The 14,011-nt window shown below is 37.2% G+C and overlaps 1 protein-coding gene across 1 annotated transcript; it reads left to right on the top strand.

The window, feature by feature from the left end:
- Positions 1 to 526: 526 nt before the first annotated feature.
- On the top strand, positions 527 to 9,203 carry LOC128858165 (transmembrane GTPase Marf). The gene is made up of 10 exons (XM_054094205.1): positions 527 to 724; positions 1,314 to 1,881; positions 1,957 to 2,246; positions 2,309 to 2,647; positions 2,944 to 3,060; positions 6,372 to 6,933; positions 6,993 to 7,234; positions 7,930 to 8,088; positions 8,149 to 8,345; positions 8,448 to 9,203. The coding sequence occupies exons 2-10, from the start codon at positions 1,641 to 1,643 to the stop codon at positions 8,647 to 8,649; spliced, it is 2,349 nt and encodes a 782-aa protein (XP_053950180.1). The 5' UTR covers positions 527 to 724; positions 1,314 to 1,640; the 3' UTR covers positions 8,650 to 9,203.
- The last annotated feature ends 4,808 nt before the right edge of the window (positions 9,204 to 14,011 follow it).

Genomic DNA, 14,011 nt, shown 5'->3' with positions numbered 1-14,011 from the left:
ATTCGAAATCAGTTGTCAAACTTTACTTAACCTTGTATAATTGAATCATGATCCTTGATATTCACGCGACCTCACCATATGATACTATTGGTTTATTATTTATAATTTACGTTTATAACGTTATAGCCTTTTAAGAATGGGTTACGATACATAAGTCCCAGCTCCCCGTAAATTTATAACCAGTAGATAAGTATTATTCATATGCTAATGCCCTTTTGGCCGGCAATACTAAGCAGTTGGAAGAAATCCAAAGAAAGCGGCCATTGAGGTTGCAAAAAATTATAAAAGCTATGCGCATGTAAAATTGTAATACCAAATAAAAGAGCAAAGCGTTTGGGGAAATTGTTATTTTATTTGGCGACAAATTTACCCAGAGCAAAATAGCGGTTTGCGAATGGCGCCATATTTATATTCCCTTCAGAGAAAACCGATATAAATTTCAGGCTGGCATCTTGGTGATTCTATAAATTGATTACCAAGTTTATTAAACGCATTTCACATTTTGTCTGAAATTGACAATTCCACTGTCAAATTAAAATCGACGGGGTTTTTGGTTACATCATTTAATACGTACACCGGAAAATATTGTGGAAAATCGTGTTATTTCAGCAAATAATAATCAAATAAGTGAAAAATTTAACTAAAAATTGCCTTAGGTGGTCTGCCTCGCTTCCATAGCGGTGAATGAGCGGTAGACGCGCCTAAAATGTCCGAAAATAATCAGGTTAGTTGAGTTCATCATTAGCTTGTCTTTTTTTGCGAATGACGATAATAATCTGGTGTTTTCCACGAAGTACATTAGTTTGGGATATGTCTAACGACGTAATATTTAAATTAAAAGTTGTTAGTGTATGCGTGCTTTCGAATTAATTTCTTTTGCGTCTTTAATTTGATATTTCTTTGCTGAATTTTTTTGTATATTCGTGTATTGACATATTAAAGTAAGAAATTTTAAAGGTATAGTGTAGTTTTATAGAGCATAGATTTTTTCCTAATTTTTAACATAATACATACACTACAGTTGTGTTGAAAGCCATTCGGTTATAAAATAATTCAATAAAATATGTCAACATGTGGTATATACAATACGTGTATTCCTGTTGCGATATTTGACAAATGTTATTGTCGCCTATACATATACATACATTTGTATGTCATCGCGAATATACCTTACCACAAGAATAACATCCTGACTACCATATATTTTTGTTCAACTCTAACACATATGCAAATTTGTAAAATTATGATTATTTAATATGTTTATTACGATTATTTATTTTGTGTTTCTATGACTTTTTATTTTTTGTTTTCAGCTGGTTTTTAATTGAGTTTCTTCCACAATTTCGGTTTTCCCACTATCGCGCAGCATCCACTTAAATCTAGAAGAGTGAACATTTATATTCTATCGAGTTCGTTCTATAAGCTTTGAAAAATTGTTCGGCATTGACAACTTTATTATCACATTTTTCATTATTTTGCCTGACGAACGAATATATAAAGATATTTTATTTCGATATAGATTTTCCTAGCTTTCCCTTGATCTTTTGTTACTTATGTGTACATGTAAAGCTGTTTAAAAGTAGAAGGATATCAAAACGTGATTGCATTGTTTATATTAAGAACATTTTATTTTTGTAATAATGGCGGCCTATTTGAATCGCACTATTTCGATGGTGACTGGAAATGGCGCCAACGCTCATCCAAATGCGGGCGCAACGACTTCCAACTATAATCCGAACGACCTGTTGGTGGAAAATCGAACCATGCAACACGCAATTGATAAATCACCGCTGCAGGTATTTGTGAGAGCTAAGAAAAAGATCAATGACATATATGGCGAGATTGAAGAGTATGTTATGGAAACCACACAGTTCATTAATGGTAAGTTCAAAGATACTATTTTCCTTTGACCTTTATTTATATGGTGAGAATATTCAATATCTTTATTTTAATTAGCTCTACATGCTGAGGCAGAAATCGTGGATAAGGCTGAGCGAGAGTTATTTGAAAGTTATGTACATAAAGTGGCGGCTATACGTGAGGTTCTCACTAGGGATCACATGAAGGTTGCTTTCTTTGGGCGCACCTCCAATGGCAAGAGTTCAGTAATTAATGCTATGCTGCGAGAGAAAATTCTCCCTAGTGGTATTGGCCATACAACAAACTGTTTTTGCCAAGTTGAAGGCTGTGATGGACAGGAGGCATATTTGATGAAGGAAGGTTCAGACGAAAAACTCAACGTGGTGGTACGTTTAAATTGTTAGGAATTTAAATTAAAGAACCTACCATATCTACATATTTCTTTTAGAACATAAAACAATTAGCAAATGCACTTTGTCAGGAAAAGCTAAGCGAAAGTTCATTGGTACGAATTTTTTGGCCTAGAGAACGTTGCAGTTTGTTGCGTGATGATGTTGTCTTCGTTGACTCTCCTGGAGTGGACGTGTCAGCGAATTTAGATGATTGGATCGATAATCATTGCATCAACGCCGATGTATTTGTGCTTGTTTTAAATGCGGAATCAACTATGACTCGAGCAGAGAAACAGTTCTTTCACACAGTTTCACAGAAACTATCTAAACCAAATATTTTTATACTAAATAATCGTTGGGATGCATCGGCCAATGAACCGGAATTTCAGGATTCGGTATGTAGTATTATTTAAACCTTTGTGTGTAATGTTAATGCTATATGTTCATGTAGTTTGTAATGTAGTTTGTAATTAAAATTTTTTTTTCATTTAAATGTGTAAACACTATTGATGTTAACTGCGAAAGCAGGATCTGGAAAAGGTAAACATGTTAGCATACCTTAGCTAGCCTTTATATACATACATATATGCACAGGCATGCCATGTCGAATGAGCTTCTTCCATTACATTATTTTCTTGCGCATGAACTACATATATGAGTTCATATGGGCTGAATTATTATATAATTTCAGGTAAAGTCGCAGCATACAGAGCGATGTATTGACTTTTTGACGAAAGAATTGAAAGTTAGCAATGAAAAAGAAGCAGCTGAACGAGTGTTCTTCGTATCGGCACGTGAAACCTTGCAGGTAAAATAATAAAGTATCCTTTTAAGAAATAAAATTTTTTATAATAATTAATGCAAAACATTTGTAAATATATATACAGTATTGTGTGGTTAATTGCACAACTAACTTCAAGAGGTAAACTATTTTTTTTAAAACGGAAGCGAACAATTTAATCAGCCTGATATGCAATTAAATTAATATATTTAATAACAAACTTGCATTTTTGCAAGTGTATTTGAACGCGGAATGAAGTGTTGAAGCAGCTAAGCACATTATATTGATTATATATATTATCGGCGCCCACATCCTTTGGTACCTCCATATCTGAACGGCAGATTCTTTTATGACTTTTTCTTTGTGGCGAAAATGCAGTTAGATGTGTCAATGAACCTATGTACCTATGATAGACACTACTCGTATATCAATGCTGCTAATGCTCGTTGGAGGCAATCACCTTTTTGCCAAATAAGCAGCCAAACTTGGGGGTACTAAAAGGACATTGCCTAATGGGAAGGCATGCTAATAGACTGGGGGATCCATATAATGGCCCTTATTATGAGCAACATTCGATCTTCGACTATAGTCGAAAATGCTGATCGAACGAATTTTCATTTGGTATTATGGTGCTCATTCGTTGAAAAATAGGACTATTGTGAATTTCGATCGCTCGACGCATTTACAATAGATAATTTTTTCTCAGGTGATACAGCAAATCAAAATAAAGGAAAAAACCGATTGTATTGAAATTCGCTTGTATTGTATTGAAATTCGCTGAAATTTGCTAACAACATTTTTAAAAGTTAAAAAAAGTATTTTTTGTGAAAATGAGTACAACGGAGTTGTGGTTCGATGATTTATCAGACGATAAAAGATTAGCGGAACTAGCTAGAAGTAGAAAACAGTTGAGGGACGCATCCAACCCCTTAGAAATGGCTTCCACTGAGTACGTTTAGAATTTTCAAAATGTGTTGACGTACTTAATATGACATAAATTTCCTTACAGATTTTTAAAGAACTTTAGATCATCTAAAGAGGCGTTTATGGACCTACTGTCCAGTACAGAAAACCACTTGCAGCAGTGCACCCGAGCCAAATCTTCCAAATATTTTAAAGCTAGTCACAGTTCTGCGATTTTATGCTCAGGGATCGTACCAATTGAGTATTGGTAATGAAGGTATGCTAGGACTTGCTCAACGCACTGTGTCTGTTGTGCTATCGGAAAAAATAGATGTCCTGGAAAATTATATTTGCCAAAGCTGGATACAATTTAGTAGTACAGAGGCTGATCTTCAACAAAGAAAAGCACATTTTTATAGCAAATACAGCATAAGGAATGAAGTTCTTAGAATGTTATAGAAAAATCTAAAAAGTATTAAATAGAAACCTTTACGCCACAGTTTCTGTTTTATTTTTGTTATAAATTTTCTTTATTCAATTATTCGTCATTAGAAAAAAATATGTACATATTTCAGTTCCTCTACGTATTTCAGCCCATACCTGCCAAGGGAAAATAAAAATGTATTTCTATAAAAAAAAAAATAAATAATTGGCGCGTACACTTCTGTTAGGTGTTTGGCCGAGCTCCTCCTCCTATTTGTGGTGTGCGTCTTGATGTTGTTCCACAAATGGAGGGACCTACAGATTCAAGCCGATTCCGAACGGCAGATATTTTTATGAGGAGCTTTTTCATGGCAGAAATACACTCAGAGGTTTGCCATTGCCTGCCGAGGGGCGACCGCTATTAGAAAAATGTTTTTGTTTTTTTTTTATTAATTTTGCTTTCACCGAGATTCGAACCAACGACCTCTCTGTGAATTCCGAATGGTAATCACGCACCAACCCATTCGGCTACGGCGGCTGAAAAAAAAACAATTATTAACCTTAATCCATTTTGCTGCCGTTCTAACTGGTGGTCCCAAGCAATTCAGCTCCGTTGTAAATTCCTCCCATTTTTTTGCTGCTTGAACTTTGGTGCAAATCCCTTTTGCGAATTGTGGATTCTCTTTCATTAATGCAACTAGCCTTTCTAATTGCTGTTTGGTACTTACGATTTTCGACCTGCATAAAATTAACAACATTAGTATATATTTATTATTTGGTTACTCTAAAACCATAAATAATCGCAAACAACTTACATTTTAACAAGTTTACCAACAATACGCAACGCAATCGAAAGCAAAATTGCATTCGACTCTAAATTCGGTATTCAACGAAAATTTCGACAGGGCTGCACCGCTCATAATACCAAATTGACATTCGATTTTCGATCTTCGACAACCAACGAATATCGAAGATCGAATGTAACTCATAATAGGGGCCAATGACTTTTAACGAAGCTGTCAAGATACTGAAGAAGAGGAAATCGTGCAACATCTCCTGTGTACATGTATTGCTCTATATAGAAAAACTTTCCACGCTCGGATTCGCTTTTATTTACAGCATTGAAGGGGTATCTCAAATAGGGTTGCCGAAATTAACAAAATTTATTAAATCCACAGGTTGGTTCAGAAAGGAGTGTAAAGGACTAGTGTTATCACAATGGGTCAATTCAGGCCAAAGTGTGTCGGCTTGCAGCCACTCAACCTAAACCATGATAACATCTTTCCCAGTTCTCGAAGCACTTCTTGACATGGTCAGCGGTTTTTAGATACTCAATTGGGGCAAATTTCCGCCCTTTCGTGAGTCTTTCAAGTTTTGTAAATTAGAAAAATTGCTACCGGTGAATACATGGTGGTTGTTTTTGGTCAGCTAATCAGAAATAAGAAGTGACGTGTACGCTGGCGCATTGTCGTGATGCAATAACAAGACAGTCGGTTCTACGTTACCAGAACGACCTAGTTTTTAAATTCGATTAAACTCAGGCCAATGGCTGTCACTTCAACAGCATTCGCCAAAAATTGTAAGGAATGTTTTATGCTTTTACGTCGTTCTGGCAAGAAGTAAAGATGAACCAGTGAAGTAGTGAGCCTTAGCATTTGACAAAACTACGCATGTTTTTTTCGATCTTGGCTCTTCTGGCCTCTTCCATTGGGACGATTCGACTTTGATTTCAACGTCATTTACCCATGTTTTATGTCCTTTTTGGATAGATCTGAACGTCATCAAACAGCTCTTCAACGTTCCTCAAGTTACCCACTCGGGGTATCTTTTATAACTTTCAAATATAAACTAAAAATTAAAAATTTCTGATAATATCCACATGTTTGGGAGACTCATGGGTATTAATATAACAAACAAAAAATTTAAAACCGAATGTACGAAGCCTAAAATTTAACGTCTTTTTGTTTTTGAACGAATCTTGTTAAGCTTAATCTTCTTGCATTTTATTAAAGGCTCGTCTTGAGGAGGCAAAAGGAAATCCTCCACATTTGGGCGCGATAGCGGAAGGTTTCCAGGTGCGTTATTTCGAGTTCCAGGATTTTGAGCGGAAATTCGAAGAATGCATCTCACAGAGCGCCGTGAAAACCAAGTTTGAGCAACACAGTTCGCGAGGTAAAAGTTTGTCAGCAGATATGTGCTCAATGTTGGATAACATATATGAACGTACCACTATATTCCGAAACCTAAAAATTGACCAAAAGACGTTACTTACGGAGCGTATTCAAGGTACAGAGACACAAATGATGCAGGTGACAAGGGATATGAAACTGAAAATACACAATATGGTGGAAGAGGTGGAACAAAAGGTATCGAAGGCGCTTAATGAGGAAATCTGGCGTCTAGGTGTATTAATCGACGAATTCAATATGCCATTCCATCCGGAGCCCTTAGTCTTGAACATCTACAAAAAGGAGCTGAATTCGCATGTAGAATCGGGTTTGGGATCGAATTTGAGAGCTAGACTTTCAATGGCATTAGCAATGAATGTAGAATCGGCTCAAAGGGAAATGACGGGTAAGATGGGAAATTATAGAAGTGCCAAAGAAACAAACATTTATTGTTTACCTTTACAGATCGCATGTACACTTTAGTGCCGAATGAAAAGGTCGTCGTCCAAACGAAGATAGCCACACGCACACAGCCTTTTGAAATGCTATATTCACTAAATTGTCAGAACTTGTGCGCTGACTTTCAGGAAGACCTGGAGTTTAAATTCTCTTGGGGTATAACGGCGATGATTCAACGTTTCACAGGCAAAGTGAAAGGTCGTAAGAAAGGAGCGCCAGCTCTATTAAATCGACCAAGCAGTGTTGGAGTAAGTAGAGAAAATTATGTTGAAGGAAAAAGAAATCCATTATTTTCTCGGTAGATGTGAAAAGTGATCGGTTTCTCGTAAAGTATCGATCAAACAATTTAAAGTTTATGCCCGTTGTCAAGGTGACATTGCACGCTAAAAAAATTATTTTGCTATTTTTAGTTTGTTCCATTCAGTTGTCAGTTGCAGGGTATTAACAATGGAAGTCAACAAAGAGAAAAATCGGAACATTTTATAGTTTTTTTGATTAAGTCGTCAATGCAAGCAAGGTCGCTGAAATTGTGAATGGTGTTTATGGGTTTTTGACCGATCTCCTCCTATTTGTGGCGTTCGTCTTGATGTTGTTCTACAAATGGAAGGACCTACAGTTTCAAGCCAACCACGAACGCCCATTGCATGCCGAGGGGCGACCGCTATTAGAAAAAACTTTTTCTTCATTTTGGTCTTTCACAGAGATTCGCACCTACGTTATCTCTTAATTCCGGCCGTCATAACTGAGATTGACCAGCATATTATTAGTCGTAGCATCGCCCAGGTGCTAAAGATCGACCATAAAACAGTTTTAAACCACTTGCGCAAAAGTAAAGGATTTATTTTCCCCCGAATTGATATAATTGTAACTGACCTGATTTTCTAAAAATATAACCTGTATCGATACTGTTAATAATTGTTAATCTGTCTACATAATATTACAGAATCTGTCACCTTCAACACCTGGCACCGATACACCGTTATGTCTGATACCACGACCTGTTGGAGGCATTACACAAGACCAGTTGTCGGTTATTTCCCGATTTGCAATGGCCTCAATAGGTTCGCAGGGTACTGTAGGTGGGCTCGTAGTCGCTGGAATTGTAGGTTTATATGAGTTTAATATTGCCAATACTTTTACTATATACTTTGCTGACCAATAGATGCTGAAAACAATCGGTTGGCGTGTACTATTGGGAGTTGGTGCTCTGTATGGTTGTATATATTTATATGAGCGCCTATCATGGACAAATTCAGCAAAGGAGCGAACTTTCAAATCGCAATATGTGCGCCACGCTACCAAAAAGTTAAAAATGATAGTCGATCTCACGTCGGCAAATTGCAGCCATCAAGTGCAACAGTAAGTTTTTATGAACTTAATAACTACGTATTTGGCTTTTGGCAAATATAATAGATAATATATATTGTAATAATATAATAATATTTATGTATAATTTTGCAGGGAATTGTCAAGTACATTTGCCCGCCTGTGTCGTTTGGTTGATAATGCCACAACAGACATGAACGAAGAACTAAAAAGCCTTGAATCACAACTGTCAGTCCTGGAGTCGAATCAGAAGCAGCTTAAATTGTTGCGCAACAAGGCCAACTATATTCAAAATGAACTAGATATATTCGAAAATAATTACATTAAGATAAACTAGTTGTAACTTACGAAATGCATGCGTTTAATGTGTCGATATTAGTTGCGTACGCGACTTTTAGCTCATTGAATTTGCGTATTAAGTGAAATGAAACTGAATATTGCCATCAAGAATTTACATTGATGTAAATGTTTGATGTTTCAAACACTTTGACTTGCCTCAAAGTTTTGAATAAATAGCCTAATTCGTAAAACTACTACACAAACGATGCTGTTTCAAACTTTCATTAAAATAGTAGCTTTTTGACCTTTTGTCCTCATTATTCATATTAAAAGCTATCTGCAACCCGATGTATTGATTATTTTGCTCATATTTATGTATTTTACTTTAACAATTATTGTATTCTACTGTGGCCCGAAAGCAACAGAATTTTGCGATTTGGCAATTGTGTTATTAACGATATTTCTATAAAAATATATTGCTTTTGTTAATGACAAAATGCTAAGTCAGAAAAACTATTTTGTTTGAATGTATATATTTAATGAAAATATTTAGCTAAGTAGCTAAAAAATCGGATCAAATAGTTTAATAAAAATTGAGCATAAAAATTGAAATTTTAGAATAAATGAATGTCTTGGGTGGGAACAAGTCAATCAAAATAAGCCAGCTTGAGATCATGTGCTAAAGAAGTTCCGAAAAGGTATTCAATCATTATACTATTTCAGTCTAATTTAGTCGATGGTTTCCAAATATCGGAGGCTTCCAACGAGTTGTAGGCCGTTTACAAATTTACCCATAGAATTTCCCTCCCTGTTTGTAAGCCAGTCACAAGCAAATATTTTATGTTTGTTTCGGTTATCTTATCAAGCTTCTCGCATCTAACACTCTGCTTTGAATCGGCACAGGCAACGCAGTTAGCTAACGCAAGTTAGCGAAATGGTGAAGTCGCGGTGAGTATGAGAACAGGAGTGAAACCAGCGTAGTATTATTTTTCTCAGGGTATATTCAGAAACGCATTATAAATGCGCAGTAATTGCAGCGCTGGCAACACTGCCAATGTGACAAGTGATGCAATTGATAGATTTGTTAACGATTTGCAAAAAGATTTGTTGCATTTATGAACGCGTTTTACACTAAAATGGAAGTATTATTGAGTTTAGTTGTTGACGATATATTTGAAGTAAAAAGTGATAGTTTTTTGCTAAATTTAAGAAAAAAAGACGTGTAAAGCTAAAAAGAAGATCACATATAGTAAGATGTTCATTAAAACGAAAAATTCCCAAAAAATAAATTTTTTTTTCCTAGTCGCTAATGCTTTTTAATTTATTGTGATTGTACTTCATTACTTTTCCAATTTTCAAAAAAAAAAAAAAAAAAAATCTTTTTTTGAAACAATTAGAAAATTTTCGCTGCGCGATTTGCCCGTCTATTTTCAAATCTTTTTCACTTTTTTTATTTCTTCCGCCACCTTATTCCACAAAACACTCTTTTTCCTCCTCCCTGAAGCAAATTCACTTTCCATGCTCAGTCGGACTCTGAGAAGCAACTTTACTTCCGATGTACTTAGATAATCGCTAAAATCAAGAAAAATGTAATAAAATATTGTTTTAATAACGTATATTTAATATATCTTTGCATTAAAAGCTAAAAAAATTAGTTTTATACTCACTTTTCATCAGACATCATATTAGCGTAATCAGCGGCAGTATTAAAATTTTTCCTGCAAATAATGCGTGACGTTTGATACAAAAATGGCGTTTTGGAACGCGATGCATTTGCAGTACTGCCATATTTGCATTTCTGAACGCATTGCCAACACTGCAAAAGTACGTTGCGCATTATAATGCGTTTCTGAATATACCCTCAGTCTACACAAAAGCATCACCAGCTTAATCTACGACGTTATCATGTCAGTCGGGTCTACGTTATTGAAACGGTTCGGTTTTGAAACCGGGGGTGCATGCAACGTTCTGTCTGAAATGTTTTTGTAAGAAGGTGGTTATTTTTTTTTTCATGGTTCACTCCTCTCTGGAGCTTAGGGCCCCGGCAAGACATTTGTCTTACGTTGGTTACGTTAATCTATTTGATTTCTGACAGGGTAGGTGATTAGCCTGATGCTGGAGGTGGTTATTAAATAACACAATTTGCTAAATGAGTTCAACTTTGGTTGCGAACCATATGAAATTAAAAAATATTTAAAATCGACTGCGAAAATAGTGGACCTTCATAAACGTCTTTTCAAAAAATTCTGAATATTTTTTTTTTGGTAAGGGAAAAGTATTCTCATCTAAGAACAAAAAACTGTTTAGGGCGGAGCTCCCACATGTCTAGCTACCCAGAGATGATATCACTAAGGTTATAAAATATGAGAAGAAATTCAGGTGAAGTAGCGGATGCATTGGCTGGAAAGGCCTTAAACTGCTCCCATGTCAAGGGATAACACACCATCAATGAGGAACTTAGAAGCGTGAGCTAGGTTTCCGAGACGTAAGCTGACACTAAACTATGGGGCTACACTAGACGAAGTCCTTACTGAGTGGCATAATTAAAAGGGGTTCAAGCAAAAAACTGTGAATGCTCACTCTGCAAAGGCTTGAGACATGATCCACTAACTGAACTGAACTGTTTTTTCTGCGACCAATCCCCAGAAACTTAGACATTCATTTTTCTGGAATGTGATGCTCTAGTGCGAGGAAGGATTAGACATCTTGCGGATGCGGTCGAAAGAAAGACATATTCTATTAGCCCTACCCTCTGGAGTTAGGTTAACTGAAAGAGCTGGATTTGGATGAGGTACTGTGATTAATTTGGGTGCGCTATTGGGTTGTTATTGTTGTTGTAACAGTAACTTTACCCTGTCAGTGTAGTATAATCACCGGTCGTCTTCGTCTAGCTAATCCAACGGTAGGCCCAGGAAACTTGTTGTTTCGACAGGTTGGGTCCAGAGGGAGAGAGGTGTTAGATGAGTGGGTTTGATGGAGCATGTGAAAAGGTAGTTAGTGTCGTGCGGGGTGGCTTCACATGCCGAACATATGTTTAGTATGTCGGGGCCGATTCTGGATAAGTAGGAGTTTAACCTGCTACAGTATCGAGAATGTAATTGTGCCAGTGTTACGAGGGTCTCACGGGGAAGCTGGAGCTCGTCATCTGCTGTAGGTCGTGGTTGGACTCCGAAGACGGCATTCGGGGGTCGGGAGCTTAAGCAGGTGGTAAGAGTCTTCCGATGAATATCGTTAATTGTCTGTCTGTACACTGTCCGATATAGTAGTGCTCGGTCTGTTTTGTCCTGGATCTTGTCCGCGTAGTTGAGGATGTTTCATGCCTGGGAGGCGGCTCTGGCTCAAGCAGGTGTCTGCATGGATGGGTCCTGCGGTAACACCCTAACAAGAATTGCTCTGCAGTTTTTTATGCTCCTATACAGGGAGCATATGGGCCTCGTGATGTAGATGATGAAGTGGAGAACTCAGAAGACATCCTGTCGCAGTCCTAATGGCAGTATTTTGACAAGTCTGTAGCTTCGTCCACTGCGAATAACTGGTTCCAGGCGACCAGACGGGCGCAGCATAGTTTAAAACCTCTATTGGGCCTCTCTATCCAGTTGTCATTCTAGGCTATGTTGCGATTATTTTTATTATTATTAGTTGCTATCGCGCGGGCTTTGGGCACATAGTTACACATTACGATGGTTCACTTAATTAAGGTGGCCGCCGTAGCCGAATGGGTTGGTGCGTGACTACCATTCGGAGAGAACTACACAGAGAGAACTTAGGTTCGAATCTCGGTGAAACACCAAATTAAGAAAAACATTTTTCTAATAGCGGTCGCCCCTCGGCAGGCAACGGCAAACCTCCGAGTGTATTTCTGCCATGAAGAAGCTCCTCATAAAAATAGCTGCCATTCGGAGTCGGCTTGAAACTGTAGGTCCCTCCATTTGTGGAACAACATCAAGACGCACACCACAAATAGGAGGAGGAGCTCGGCGAAACACCCAAAAAGGGTGTACGCGCCAATTATATATATATACATATAGATTTTGCCGTCTTCATTACTATTAAAAAAAATTGAAAGCATTCGTTCTTTATCCTAAATTGGTCTTGTCTTACAAGCAACTAACTGACCGACAGCGAGCTTTTCTTTAAAATTCGGATATTGCTTGTTTATAGTTAATAAGTTAAGGCTTTCGCTCATATAAATATTATATCTGGAGAGTTTGAAAAAAAACGAGCTTGATGTAAGGTAAGTTTGTATGGGCTAAATCGGCCATAACCTTCTTTTTCTTCTTGATTGGCACGATATCCGCTTACGCGATTTTGGCCGAGTTTAACTAAGTCGTTTCTCTCTCGTGCTAACCGTTGCCAGTTGGACACACCAAGTGAAGCCAAGTCCTTCTCCACCTGATCTTTCCAACGCAGAAGAGGCCTTCTTCTTCCCTTGTTACTACCAGCTGGTACCGCATCGAATACTTTCAGAGCCAGAGCGTTTATATCCATTTGAACGACATGACCTAGCTAACGAAGGCGCTACGCTATGTCTATGACGAAATAAAGCTCATACAGCTCCAAAAATCTTTCACATAATCTTTCTCTCAAATACTCCAAAAGATATAAGGGACATAACCTACTATATACAATTTTTTAAAACTGTAAATATAATATATGCACTTCAAAAACCATGCGGGGAAGGCTGCTGGAGTGACAGATGTTGGTCAGATATAAATCCGGGTCGTTCCGGCAACATAGAACCTACTGTCCTGGTAACGTGCCTGATATACAAGGTGAAATCCAAAATAATCAAGACTTTAGTTTAGTCGAAACGAGTTTAGAAACGACAACAGCTTTGTTCTCATAACTTCGAGTTAATTTATTCAAAATAGTCCCCTCTGGCCTCGATACACTGTTTTGCGCGATCTAAAAGCTTTTCGAAAGAGTGTTTCAGGTCATTGACCGGAATGTCTTTCAGGATGTCGGTATAAACACGATGTTTTGGGTGGTGGCTCGTCTGGGGCCTTCCATTCGGTACTTTGACGCTTAGTGTTAGGTTCATGTTGGAAACATCACGTTTCATCACCAGTTACCATATTGTAAAGGAAGTTATCGTGTTTTCTCGCCTCTTTAATGAGGTCTTTCGAATGTTGAATTCAGAGCAAGTTTTGGTCCTCAGTCAACTTGTGCGGAATGAAACGTGCACAGACCTTTCGTAAGTCGAAATCATGAGTTAAAATGCGATAAATCGATGTTTTGGAGATATTCAACTCCGATTCCATGAATTTCAACGATGATTTCGGTTAATTTTTGATAAATTTACGAACAATTTCGAGAGGTTCAATAGAACAAAACCATTGCCCCCATTTCCCAGATGAAGTATACTTGTTCACGTTATCATAATATTTTATTCATATTGATTTACTCAAAATATTTGCAAC

Source organism: Anastrepha ludens, chromosome 3 (genome assembly GCF_028408465.1).
Source record: "Anastrepha ludens isolate Willacy chromosome 3, idAnaLude1.1, whole genome shotgun sequence".
Lineage (NCBI taxonomy): Eukaryota > Metazoa > Arthropoda > Insecta > Diptera > Tephritidae > Anastrepha > Anastrepha ludens.
This window is presented reverse-complemented; position numbering and strand designations above follow the sequence as displayed.